We start from the raw sequence: 14,180 nt of genomic DNA, 5'->3' as shown, positions 1-14,180 counted from the left end.
GAGCCAACTCAAGCTTCTGGGGAATGAGAAGCCGCGACCACCTGAATTGCAAACAAGCAGCCGAAACCTCTGTCACAGTCGTTTCAATGGGCTAAAGAAAGAAAAGTGGGGGGAAAGAGTGAAATGGATGCTGGCGGTTCGAGAAAATCGATTGCGAAAATTAATAAGTGAATTCCCCGCAGCACACCGGGCGCCTCAAACATCTCAATCTCCTTCTTCACCTCTTTCTTTTATTTCTCTCCTCTGAGCGAGAGGGAGAGGAATTCGAAACACCTCCCACACTCCTTGAGACGGTTCCACCGATACATTGACAAAAGAGCTGAATTTCAAAGACACTCAGCATCCACGTCTATGGAGACCGTGGCCCTCGTTTTGTAAGGTTAGTGAAATCCTCATCCAACAACGTGGGTGTCATTTTCTAGTTTTGTTTTTTTTCTCTCTCTGCAGTCCTTTTTTATTGTGTGCTATATTCAATAATCTCCCCTTGACTCCTGAATCCACTTTTAACTCAAACAAAAATCCCCAATAAAAAAACTACACAAGTTTATAGATCAGTGCAGTTTACTGGAGTTAAGAGGCACTTAGGAGCTGGGTATATGCGGATGAGTTCTTGAAAAGTACCTGCTCTTGACGCTCAAGCCATCGGTCCACCATGGGATGGCTGGCACTGAGGGAGGAGCGAGCGTTTTCTCTCTGAAACTGGGTGGCCCAGGGGACAACATCACGAGGCAGGCTGCGATAAGCTTCCAGATCCTTACCCTGGAAAGCACAATGAAGGTGATGAAAGAGGATGTTCACACCTGGTTTCTTCACCCAAAAATTAAAATTCTGTCATCATTTACTCACCCTCGTTAGAAAAAAAAAAAACTCTATAACTCTTCAACATAGGCTCACTGGAAAAACATGCCTCTACCTACATTTTGGCAAAACAATTCACTATATTTTCCAGTTGAAATGAACACCAACAACTTTAATTCCTATGCAAATGATGAGAAATGGGGCAGATTATCGATTTATATACACTTATTTTCACATGGTTCCTTGCACAATACTACGTTATGACCAGGGTTTGAAATTAACACCTGCCGGAGGGTTACTTTTCGTAAGTTATGTTCACTCATTAATTTCTTGGGGAAGTTAATGCAAGCCAAATCTGCGCAGGTTTAGCTGAAATACTGAACTCGTGAGACATCATGACATTATCGAGCATATTGCAAGAAGTGCGTTCTTTCACTGCATGATTCAGTCTATTAATATGCATTAAGAATGATCACATAATTCAAGATAAGGGGGCAGAAAATGTATATATTTATATCAATTCATATAGTTAATCAATATCACACGAAGAGTGCCGTTTTTTCTTTAAAAAATCAGCATGGTTACAAATGTGATATTGATTTTCTACAACAGTTCAATAAACAATAAGTTAATATCAAGAGACTTACGTTTTTATTTAGACTTACGTGAGACTTACATACACCATATTGGCTGTTTTTGCGCTATTTCTGCGCTATATATTCTGCGCCAACAAAAAACATTCCAAACACAGCCACAGCACTGTTTTGCGTCTCGTTCCTGAATGAATCAACCGTTTAAATGATTCGGTTCAATCGCAATGACTCACTTAACAGTGACTTGCTGCCACCTACTTGCGGTTTTAATTGGTTTAATTTTACATTTAGAGTATCTTTTCATTTTTAAAATAATTAAAAATATCAGTATTCAACATTTCATGTTTAAAATATCAAAAAATTATTTATGCATTGTAACTGCAGGTTAAAGCATTACATTTCCCTCTAAGCTGCATTAACATGTGTAAATACATCTAAATGCCACTTCATGCAACTTCTGCAAAGATGAATTTTATTGATACTGATTTAATTTGTTTAGTAACAGCCTAAATGTAGTATTATTGTAATTGACTGATTAAATGTAAGAATTTGACTCAAAAGATGGTGTACACTTTTAGAAAAAAATGGCTTTATAAAGGTAAAAATGCGCATATAAGGTAAAAATCAATTTAAACTTATTGGAAAAAATTTATTTATATCACTGCTGTGAACTGACCACACAGAATATGAAGAATATCAAAAACTTTAGGAGTCATCTGTCCACGGTAGTCCTTAAGATATCAGCACAATAACACACTCACCAAAATATCGTCTATTTATCTTTATCGATAAAATCCCAGAAAATATTGAGATATTATTTTTTGTCAATATCGCACACCCCTAGTACTGACACAAAATGATTTGCAAAGATCGCTTTGTCACATCCAGTGTAGACAGCCTCAAACTGTTGGTTTATTTCTGTCTTTTTTTCTCTTTTTTTTTGGCTGGTAGAAGTTATGAATGGCTGGTAACTTAAAAATTTAGTAGCCAAATTGGCTGGTGAGTGAAAAAGTTAATTTAAATCCCTGGTTATGACCTAAAACACTTTTACCATAGTGCATGATTTGAAAACAAATACATTTTCATGTTTGCATCACATAACCAACTCCATATATATGCCTTCTGTGAAATAGGAAAATTGCTCGGTAGTCGACCCGGTACAGCATTATATTTGCATTGTGCTCACATATGGATCCTGTGAAACATGAACTAGAAGCAAAATAAAATGGTATGGTAGCTACAGCAAATGTGCTTTTATCTCACAATTGCTTTTGTTAACACTATTAGTTTATGGTAGGGTTTAGTCTATTATTTTCAAAAGTGATAGAGCATTAAGCTTTTAGCTCCACTTATAAAACATTTCATTTCCAAAATGCTGTGATATGTACTGTACAACAACCATTGCTACTTTCACATTCATTAGTTTCTGGGAAAACCGAATACACTTTTAGCACCACTCACTGGACCTTTCACTTTAAAAGTGCTGTAAAACATGCAAGAAGCAACTTAATGTAATTTTGCAGAAGTGTCACCAGAAGCATTTTTTTCTTCCAGTGAGCCTGGGTTGACTTACTTTCTCCTGTGGGGCACAAAAGAAGCACATTGTAGTCCAAACAACATTGGCCCAATACACTTTCATTATATGGGCAAAACGAAACATTTTTTCCCATTTTTTAAAGCAAGAAACTATTTTAGCAATTAAAAAAGCTTAGTTATTACACAAATTGGGTTTTAATAACATTGATACCAATTTACCTAAATATGTAGTGTCTAATACAGTAATACCTTACTGAAACTGTTCTCCAGATTAGAGTCACTGTGCTTAGGGAAGCTCATCTTGGATCAGAGCCCCGCAATGATATCATTCAGGCCACCTAAATTTAGAGGGCACGCTAATTTCATTTCTCACTAATAAGGAGCTCCATTACAAGCTACTAATTCACACCGTGTTTCTAATGTTGCACTGCATGTTTTCACAGAGGTGAAATCAAACGCCCTCTAGCAATGGCGCTCAAGTCAAATCTCAATTTGAATGGTTTTTAGAGCAAACCTAAAACAGGTTATCCTGTGACACAGGGGGGCTTTAGCCTAGAAAGCCTACTGAGCACCACTGCTCTTGGCTAAAGACCTAGTCTGAGGAATGAGGAAGAAGAAAAAGAGTTTCCTGTTATAGCGAGAGCCAGTTCACAATCGGACACCAGACAAAAGCGATTGTATACAGTGAAGTGATTTTGATGTTCCTGCATGGTAAATGATCTATATAGATAATTCTGACAGCAGGGCAGAGATGAAGAGGAAGAGACACAGCGAGGAACATGAAGACCAGCAGGTCAAAGGCCCAAAGGATGGTGAAGAATATATAAGGTCAGCCTTATGAATTGAGACTTCCCGTGGAGCATGTTGTAGTGATTGAGGCATACACCCTACCTGGGCAAAGCATCCAAATGCAGCAGGAGGCCTACAGGTTTCCACAAGTTCAGGAAGAGATACTGAGAGACAGATGTTATGCTCCATATGAGAAAATGTCCATGAACACCAAACATTACTTTATAAAAACATGGCACAGGCTACATTCTGGCCAATATGGAGGATTTAATCTTAGATTTCATTCTAGGAGTCAATGACATGAATAACAATTTTGTTAAAAATATTATAAGTATTTGTAAAAAAAAAAAAAACAACATTTAGGGGGAAAACATACTGTAAACAGGAAATGACATCATAGAGGGGACTTCTGCAGACCCTAATGACTGTGTGGTTAAGAAGTCAATACGTTTCTTCAAATATCAGATGATTTGCCTTTTTATTATACAGCAAGGTTAGTTCAGGTTGTTAAACGTCATGTAGTCAAAGCTCCAAAAATAATACATGATATTTGCAAAAATAAACAACTAACCCTTAAATTCTTTATTTATTTATTTATTCATTTATTTAGTTCTACTTTTACTTTGATGGTTACACCACATGTTATTTAAACTGAATTTTTTTTAAACCAACATGAATACAAAGAAAATTTCTGAGAACTTGGCTCATGCATTTTAAATTGTTTATTTAAAATATATGTTTTTTGTTTGTTTGTTTGTTTGTTTGTTTTGCTTAAATTTATTTTGGACAGTCATTGACACATAGACCAGCATGTCTTGACTATTTTTTTTTAAATCAGGAGATTCAAAAGTTGAAATACAGTATATACAGGAAAAGCCATAGAGTTTTGGAGAATGACAGTTCTCTGCATATATAAGCCTGAAGGCAAAATGCAGAAATAATACATTTCTCCTCAGCGCCTGCTATTCTTACTTCAAGGTGAACTAACACCTTTATGTTCATTTCACCAATTCACTGGTACTAAAATAGAGCGCATTTATATGCACTGTCGCTTATCGTCATCTGACAGTATCAACCAAAAACAGACCTTCCAAGCACCTCAAGCTTTTCTCATGACATCCCAAAAACAACAATCAAGAAATAAATGATCCGGTGCAGAACGAAAGGTAAAAATAACAGCTTAATTCTTCTGCTCTGCCAAAATGAGAGTGTGGTGTTTGGATTATGGAAGAAACCGACAAGCAAAGTGCTTTTAAACAGGATTACTAGTGAATGCCATGAGATGTGCTAATCTCATCGCGGGTTGCGGTGTCACATTCTGAGTACTCCATCTTTTCTCGCTCCCTCCCCTTTCCCCCTCTTTTAATTTGGAATATTGCTGTTTCAAAGCACTGAAGGCTTGTCATTGCTGCAAAAGAGCAGCCATTTTGCAAAGATAATTGACCTCTTTTTCATTGGCTGCCCCAGGGAAGCTAGGGAGGAAAACACAGAATGTGCCTCTTTTTGATTCATTTAAAGCCAAAGGCACTGACCATCGCAATGAGGCCCGAATCAAGAGGGAAGCAACAAACAAAGGACGCAGATCCCATTCTTCTAACAGCGAAGACATATGGTTCCATAACCAAGAGAGTTCCAGGGTCAACAACAAACAGTGGCAAAAGGCATTGAGAGAATCTCAAGATGAATGAGAAGAGACGGAGCAAAGGTGAAGTCACTTCTTACAAGTTGCCCTAAAAATGCTCCAATTGGTGCATCGGTTTGTGAAAACATAATGGAAAAATAATGTCCTCATAAGAATTTCCAAAAGTACATACACAAATCTACATGTATCAAATTAAAGTAGTTATGAACACTGCAATGAAAAAGCTTTGGATGGATGGATGGATGGACGGATGGACGGATGGATGGGTAGGAAAACGATATATGGATGGATAAGTAGAACAATGGGTGGAAAGATGGATGGATGGACGGACGTATGTATAATGAGAACAATAAATGGATGGATGGATGGATGTATAAGCAGAACAATAGATGGATGGATGGATGGATAGATATTACTCCACATTTATTGAGGTAATTCACCTTTTCAGTTTCAAATAAATTAGAAATGTGTGTGTGTAAAAATAAAAATGTAAAGAAATGCCTAATTGATACTGTGATAGTAAGAACTGACCTTTCGCTCTAGGCTGTTGGTTGCGCTGGTGTTGTTGGCTTTCAGAAAGCCTGCTGTGGTGGACCATCGTGTGGGGTTCTTACGAGACGGTTCCTCTGGCTGCAGCTGGGCTTCAGGCAGGCCAGCCAGAGCTGGATCACTGCTGCGGCGTACATGCAAGGGCATGTCTGAAACAGAGATGAGAGAGGTCTTGTTAACAGCATATTTTCTCACTTTCTTCACTATGGTACATCCTTCCCACATGGCCACAGATAACAAACACAGCACTTAAGCTGAGTTTCCTCGATTTCCTACAGAAAGACCCTTTTCAGCCCCACAAAAGTGTGACAGGGACACAGTAGTACATTTCTGTCTGACACAAAGCCAGTTCCTTTGAGCCTCGCAAAGAAAGGCGGTGGCAATAGGGCCATTTAGCTGGGCTTGTTCTGTGATGCGTGCACCGCACACGCTTTTGAAAGAGATGGGCGAGAAGAGCCAGAGGTGTCCCTGTGCTGCTGCGCTGTAATGGGTTTGAACTGCAGGGCAGGTGGGGGGGGATTAGTCAGATACCAGTTCACACTTCCTGTCTCACACAGCTCAGAACGCAGCCGCTCTGGATTCAAGGGTTCTGTGCTTGTGGTCGTCTACAGAGTAGACTTATTTCTACACCTTTCTATACGTTTCTGTAACACTTCTTATTAAGCGTCTATGTTTAAAGAATTAAATTAAAAATGTCTGATAAGAAAATATTGAATATTCTTCTGAGTAACTGTAACCACAAAATGGTACTTGCCAATAAAAGAGAATCGTACATTTCTGCTTCTCTCGATTTATTAAGCATAATCAACTGCTATATTTGTAATACAGTCATTTGCACTGTTTGCTGCAACTAAATCTGAGTGTAAACCACTTACATTTGCCACAGATTCAGGATCTGCTGTTGCTAGCTCAAAAGATGTGTTTAGGCCTCCATTTCTAATTCCAATAAGTTACTGGAGTAGCAAGAAGGCAGCATGACTGGGCAAGCTGTACCCACAGTTAATACAGAGTAACATATTTTAGACACATTATTGCCAGTTAATTTGCCTGTTGTTGCTCCACCTACAAAAGTAGTTGAAAAGAACACAGCAGAACCACTGCAATACACAATAATGGCGCTCCTGAATAAATCAGCCATTTCATTCAACAAAATGGTTGAATGAATGATCATTTGAGGGCTTCTCAATCCTGAAAGGCCATTTTAATTTGAAAGATCCTTGGAAGACAGTCTTTGTTTCGCATCCTTCATTCAGCATGTTTTAAAGCATTCATCAAGTTTATCCTTCGCATCCTCCAATCATCCACAAACCTTTGCACACATTTAAAATCGAGCGTTTAGCCTAGAAACTTCATAAGGACTGGTCTAGATAGGACTTCCATTTGAGAATCACCCATTTGTTTTGTTCCTGAATGAATCAGCACTTATATGCAAGTCATCCAAAACAAATGATTTAAATGACTCAATTGTTTGTTTCGTTCCTAAATAAATCCATGTTTTTTAACCAATCAAGACACGTTTTTCCATTCCACTGTGCTACTTTTTCATTGATTTTCTATGCAAGCACAAACAAATCAGTTGAACAAATGATTAAAATGACTCGCTCACAATGACGCTCGCTTGTCGCCACCTACTGGCATAACAATGTAACCTGCAGAAATCAGTGAAGATTCTATAAAGAACACGCAGACAGACAAGAGTGATACACTTTGTTGGACTCTCAGCACTCTTGGAATGCTACTCGATCAGACTCGAGGAATATTTGAAACATTTTATACTGCATTAAAGAACAGTTCACCCATAAATGAAAACTCTGTCACCCTGAGGTCATTTCAAACCTTCTTGATGTGTTTCATTCTGTGGAATACAAAAGGTGAATTTTTTAAGAATATCCTGCCACACTTGTCAATATAATGAGAGTACAGTAAGTAAATCTATCCCTTACAGTAGGTCAGCTATCCATTTAAGAATATCTTCATAATACATTATGCATGTTTCATATAAAGCGCTTCGTTTTAGAGTAGAGTACCAGTTCAGAGTAAATTAGCCACAGTCAGTGGCACATTAGACCTGAGGGGAAAAAATAAACACCCCCAGGAAGTCTTTTCCCTGACAGAGCACATTTGTTTCCCTTGTTAGGCTCTGTACCATGCTTTAGATGTATCCAACGCAAAAGTAAAGTGTTCACATGTCATCTGCAGTAGTGTCTGAGTGTCGACAGGCAGATTTACTGTTAGTGTCTTGCCACCTGGCAGAAGCTCTGAGCGCTCTGAGCGGTTGAAATTTCTCAGCTCTCTAGTCTCCAGGTTTATGAGTTGCTACGGGTGTATGTGGTACATCCATAATTATGCAAATGTCCCAGCAACCACCTGTCATCCCTCGACAACGTCCTGCCGCAGCATATGCCCATATTGCGACTACCATCTGATACCGTGCGCATGCATATGCAGCTCACAGGAAGTCCTAATTTTACAGACGTAGATGTTTCGGTCAGGCCACAATTCGCAACATACAGTCTCAATGAAAACAGAACCGTGAAATCCGAATAGCCTGAGGCCGTACAAAAACACTCCGCAGACCAAGGGAGGCCCTATTATTCAATTACAAACTGAACTCAATGATTTTTAATACACTTCCTTTTGTCAGTGGTCAGTTCACATTCGGTTCATGGCTCTAATGACACGGCCCCTCAGTCGAAGCGTAACTGTACAACTCTTACCTATGTCTGGGATTACATTTAATAATTAGCTAAAGGCCAAGATGGCTGAAAATGCACAGATATGGGACTCAAGAAAAAAAAAAAGATTAAATGACATCCAAATACATCGTTTCAGTCTCCGTAAAATTACATTACATATTACTAATGTCAAACAAGCAATAACAAGAAGTGACACGCGGATTGCAGATAATGGGAGTGGGAACTAATGAGGCTTTCAGAGAAGCAAGAAACAAAATCAAAAACAATGTTTTATTGAATGTGACATGGTTGTTGAAGTCGAAGTTGAAGCCGGATTGCATCTGATCAGCAATGTCAGGAATCTGTGCAGAAGTACAAGAGAAACCAAAAGATGTCTGTGGAAAGTCAGGAAATGGTGGGAAAAGCTCCAATCTTCAACGAATATTTTAAATCATGTTGATGATCAGGCCTGAATGAATCCACGTGGAACCTCATATTTTTTGGCCCAGTATTTGGTTCCCTCTTTTTTTTTAGTATCCCAACGTTTCTAATTTGAACACATATGCGATTTTAAACAGTGGATTTCTTTGAATATATTCAGGGAACAGGTGGTTGCTCATCTGATGCATGTGTTCATATTCTTGTTCGATTTTGTTAAGAACCTAATCACAAAATCTTTGAAGAGAATCAAACCACATGCTCGTCTGCAACATGTCGCATTATTATACTAATTTGGATAAATACTTTTCCTTTTCCCCGCTTAGTCATGATTTCCTGCTAAATTAGTCTTTAACTACTCACATGCAAAGACAAAAATATCTGTGTCTTAAGCCAAAACTTTGTAATTCAATTCCTCTATCAATACACAAACCATCTGAAGCATCCAGCAACTTTCTCATGCACAAACAAATGATACTCGGGTGGAAATCACGAGTTTAAAATATCTCTGCATATTTTAATATGAGAATATTTCTGCATATTTTTTAAACAATGAGGGCATGGATTGCAGAAAGCATGTGATGCTGCTCCCACAATATTGCTTTTGTTGAACAGCCCATCTAGTGAGTACACACAGAAGACACACGACCCCGTTTTATCGCTTTCTCGCGCCACTCCAGCCAATATGGGCTCCTAATGTGTGATCGGATTAGCTTTCCTCCACCAGAAATTGTCTTCCTCTGCGTTTAATAACCAAGGCGACCACTTAAAGGCCTGTACCCATCGATCTCAGGTGTGTTAGGGGTATGGCCAGGGCCTCTAATGAGACCAAGGACCAATTTCAGCTCTCCATGGAGGATTATGAATAGAGGGGGAAACACAGGCCTGCAAACAAGCTAGACACCAAAGATGGGGTTCAACTCACCAGGGATGCCCTCTCAGACATCATATTTACATCTCTAATCCATCACCTCTCGTTGAGGGCCACGCGGTGGAGATTTGTGGATTAGTCCGTAATTAAGAGAGAATATGCACTGGTTTCTCTACACAAAGCCACGATTCACAATTGTCAAAATCGGTGAGATGGCACTCTCTTGAAACACAAATAAGACTGAGATACACTATCTTTTGCATCGTAAAACACCCACAATATCATCTCCAACTTTAACTCGTTCCTCTATAAACCTTGTGTTTTCTGCTTCGCTGAGTTGGCACTAATAACATGAAATTTACTTCTGACTTTTCAAACACAGGGCTCTCTAATATATTACTTACTGCTTCCAATCATTTAAATTGCCCGTGTGTCCATTTTGTCCTTGCGGGCCGGTTACCTGCCAAAGGAAAGTGTCCCTGACTGGCTGCCAGTAGTGGGTAATGGAGAAGACGGGGAACGCTGAGGAATACTGATAAGGCTGTGGACGAGGAGGCAGTGATGTGCTGAAACAGGTAGGCCGAGGCTGTAATTCCAGTTTCATCTTTTTTTCCCCCCATTCTGTCGCCTTTCATATGCTGCAAATGAAATGATTGGCCAAACCAGGCATAATTTTTTTTGGGATATTACAAATACGACCTTGGTTTTTTGATGGATAAATATTCTTCGTTTCAAGGACTGACCAGCGTCTGAACGGTTAGCGGGCTGAGGAGTCTAATTGAAGGGGCTGGGTTAATAAAATATGAAATAATGTCTTCACTAGAACTCTTTTTAAAGAGTCAAGTGTCACCAGAGCATCCATATTGATATCTCTGGAGGTTTTGGCTGGGACCTCTTTCAACTATATCTCAACCTACATTTGCATTTGCCACCAGGGTACAAAAAGTCTTCCTAAAGGAGCTAGCTTAGCTTTCAAGTTGGGGAAAATAGCCTGGAAAATGTTCAAAAAGGAATATCTTGGAATTGGTTCAAAAAGGAAGAGACCTCAGATGACTGTCACCCGCTGATCGGTAGGGCAACTCTCAATTTAGAAGCAGCTAATCTTGAGTAGCCTCAATGAGGCCGGGTTTCGGTTTTTGTACACGCTGTGGGTTTTTCTCTCTTGGGAAGAAAGTAGGAGGACTGTAGGGACATACTGGGAGGATTCTGAGGCAGATGTAGAGAAAGAGCGAGTGTCCTGCTTGAGTGCTGGAGCATTGCGTCTGGGCAGTGTCCTTGTGGTTTGACATGGTGGAACGTGAAAGGATTCAGGCTGTTGACAGACGGGTGAAAGGGGTGATAAGGAATAAAGAGTGAAAAAATGTCTGACTATGAATGTGAAATATAAGGGGATTCGAGGACAGAGAGACAGAGAAAGATACTGAAGCCGTCTGCAACTTCCGGATACAACTGTCATAATTCACCCTTCAACTTTCAATTTGTTTGTGAAGCCGCTATAACCACTAACATTTACCCTCTGTTTGTTCATCAGGGAGGGATGAATAAATAACAAATTAATTGCTACCCATACACAGGGATGCACAAAATACCAGTATCATATCAGTTCAATCATGACAACTCTCGGAAGATTTTAGCATGGTGATGGATATGACAATGTTAATGTATTTGGTCTTGGTGGAATAGATCTGCTTCGCTGCTGCTGAATTGCTTCTGCTGCTAGTTATTGCTGTAGTTGTAGATTATTGCTGCTGCTGCAAGCAAGTACAGGAACTTGCTGCTGCCAATGCATACGGCGATACGGTGCCGTGAGTATTTACGACATACTGCTGCTGCACAAATAGCATATAAAATAACCCGTAGCAGACCTATACAGGTGGAGCTGGGGAAGGTGAACGGTTTCAGAGAAACTCTGAACACGCGTTGCAGGAATCTCAAGTGAATGCTAGCCAGCCATATAAATGCAAGGCAGTAAGCTCATTGGCTGCATATGCAGCATGAACCAATCAGCTTGTGCCAAGTCGTTTAACTCTCTGAATATCATCAGTTACGTTAACAACCCGTCAGCCTGCGCCATCTAGAGTTTCATGACTGAACTATATATTTATCAGTCAATATTAGAGATTTTTTGTATTCATAACAGCCAATACTGGATATTTAATTGTACATGCTGATTTCTTTTATATTTACATTTAGATTACATTTGCCATCATTGAACCCTCATTCAAAAGTTAATCTTTAACCCTATAAAGCATACTTTTTAATATTTGATATGCAAATTTGGTAACACTTTAGAATAGGGAACACTTATTCAATATTAACTATGACTTTTCCCTCAATAAATTCCTAATTTGCTGTTACTTAATAGTTCGTAAGGTAGTTGTTAAGTTTAGGTATTTTGGTAGGATTAGGGATGTCAAATTTATGCTTTGCAGGAAAAAAAACTGTTGCACATAATCTACTACATGACTTCTGTCATCTGATTGATAGTTTATTCTTTTTTAGCAAGTAAAATGCCTTTTTAGTATAACTATAAAAACATTCCCCTACAGGCTTATAGTGTTATAAAAATATCACTGATTTAAATTACAATCATCAGAATACAAGATATCATTACAAGATATTAGAGCTATATTATTTTTGGCCATATAAAATATTATTTTTGCTGAGTAAAATTGAGGTGTTTTTTTCTTCCTCCAAGTCTGAGCTCCATATTCTCACTATATCATACTATATGAGACATAAAATGTAACAAATATGATACAAAAAAAAAATAGTTCCATTGTTGCACCATTAAAATAAATAAATACTTTTTGTCTGGCTATTATTTATCATGCCAGCCTTTAAAATGTTAAATATTACAAATAAATAATACAAAATTAATTAAATAATAAAAAATAAAAATAAAAATTCATACTTCGTTCAGTATATTATAATGTTGTGATGCCTAAATGTTTGTGTAACATTTAAAATGATGATGATGATTATTATTATTATTATTATTATTATTATTAGTATTATTATTGGTGGTGGTGGTGGTGTTGTTTATTTAGACAAAATAGAATAGAATTTCAGCCATTTAATGGTTATCGCCATCACATGAAAATATTGTCTTATCGTTATCTCAACCAGAATTTTATTATTGGTGCAACACTAGAGGAATTTATTATAGGAAGCCCAAGGCCTTGGTGTTACTGTACATAATCATTCCTAACATTCTTACTTTATTCTACAGATAGTAAGTCTCAGTTTCTCATCTCTGGATATGAATTCAGCAACTGACACTTTATGCTCTACTTTAACCTCTTGTCTAAACGATATTTGTCCTCTCTCCTCCAGGCCAGCACGGGCTGCCCCTTCTAACCCCTGGTCATCCGATGTTCTTTGTGAGCATCGGACCAAACCTCAGGGCAGCAGAGAGAAAATGGAGCAAATTAAAAGATCCGTCAGACCTGAGTATGTATCAGTCTTTGCTTTCATCTTTCTCTGCTGAAGTCCATACTGCCAAATCAACAGCGCTCCAGACACATGTAATCTCTTCAAAACATTTAATTCTCTCCTCTGTCCCCCTCCACCAGTGAATGAGTCACACAGAGATTCTGTGTGTTCCTGTATCCCAACTGGTAGAGCATTATATTAGGAACACCTAGGTCATGGGTTTGATTTCCTATAAAATATAAACCTTGCAAGCACTGCAAAATGCTTTGGATAAAAACATCTGTCAAACGACAAAACCAGAACAATCAGTAGTCAATTTTCAGCCCCACACACACAGGACTTCAAACCAACCACACCCACTGCAAAAACTCCCATCTTCTCCTTCTGTCCCCTCACTGAGGCAGAAGTATCAAAACTTCTGCTCTCCAGCCATCCTACAACATGCCATCTAGACCCAATCCCCTCACACCTTCTCCAAGCAATCTCTCCTACACTCTTACCAACACTCACACACATCATTAACGCATCTCTCCTCACAGGCACTTTCCCCACTGTATTCAAGCAGGCTCGGGTAACCCCACTGCTCAAAACAGCTACATTAAACACTTCACTTACAGATAGCTACAGACCTGTCTCTCTCCTTCCATTCATAGCTAAAACCCCCAAAAGAGTTGCTTTCAACCAGATATCATTGTTTCTTTCACAGAACAACAAACTGGACGCTAACCAGTCAGGTTTTAGGAGTAGCCATGCAACTGGCCACATTCAATTCAGACTGCGCTACTGTCAGTCACGGAAGCCGTGACTATTGCAAAAGCTGATTCCAAATCATCAGTTCTTATTCTGCTGGATCT

The 14,180-nt window shown here is 38.8% G+C and overlaps 1 protein-coding gene across 1 annotated transcript in view; it reads right to left on the bottom strand.

Annotated features, from left to right (window-relative positions):
- pard3aa (par-3 family cell polarity regulator alpha, a) overlaps positions 1–14,180 on the bottom strand; it is a 500,803-nt gene that overhangs the window by 294,296 nt on the left and 192,327 nt on the right. The window contains exons 4-5 of the mRNA XM_016440634.1: positions 5,890–6,056; positions 622–759 (exon numbers count right to left, since the gene is read on the bottom strand). Coding sequence (XP_016296120.1) covers positions 622–759; positions 5,890–6,056 — 305 coding nt within the window. The remainder of the gene's footprint in view (positions 1–621; positions 760–5,889; positions 6,057–14,180) is intronic.

The sequence above is a fragment of the Sinocyclocheilus anshuiensis genome, unplaced genomic scaffold, assembly GCF_001515605.1.
Source record: "Sinocyclocheilus anshuiensis isolate Anshui unplaced genomic scaffold, SAMN03320099.WGS_v1.1 scaffold79, whole genome shotgun sequence".
In the NCBI taxonomy this organism is placed as follows: domain Eukaryota; kingdom Metazoa; phylum Chordata; class Actinopteri; order Cypriniformes; family Cyprinidae; genus Sinocyclocheilus; species Sinocyclocheilus anshuiensis.
The sequence above is the reverse complement of the archived record's forward strand: the minus strand, read 5'-3'. Positions and strand labels throughout refer to the sequence as shown.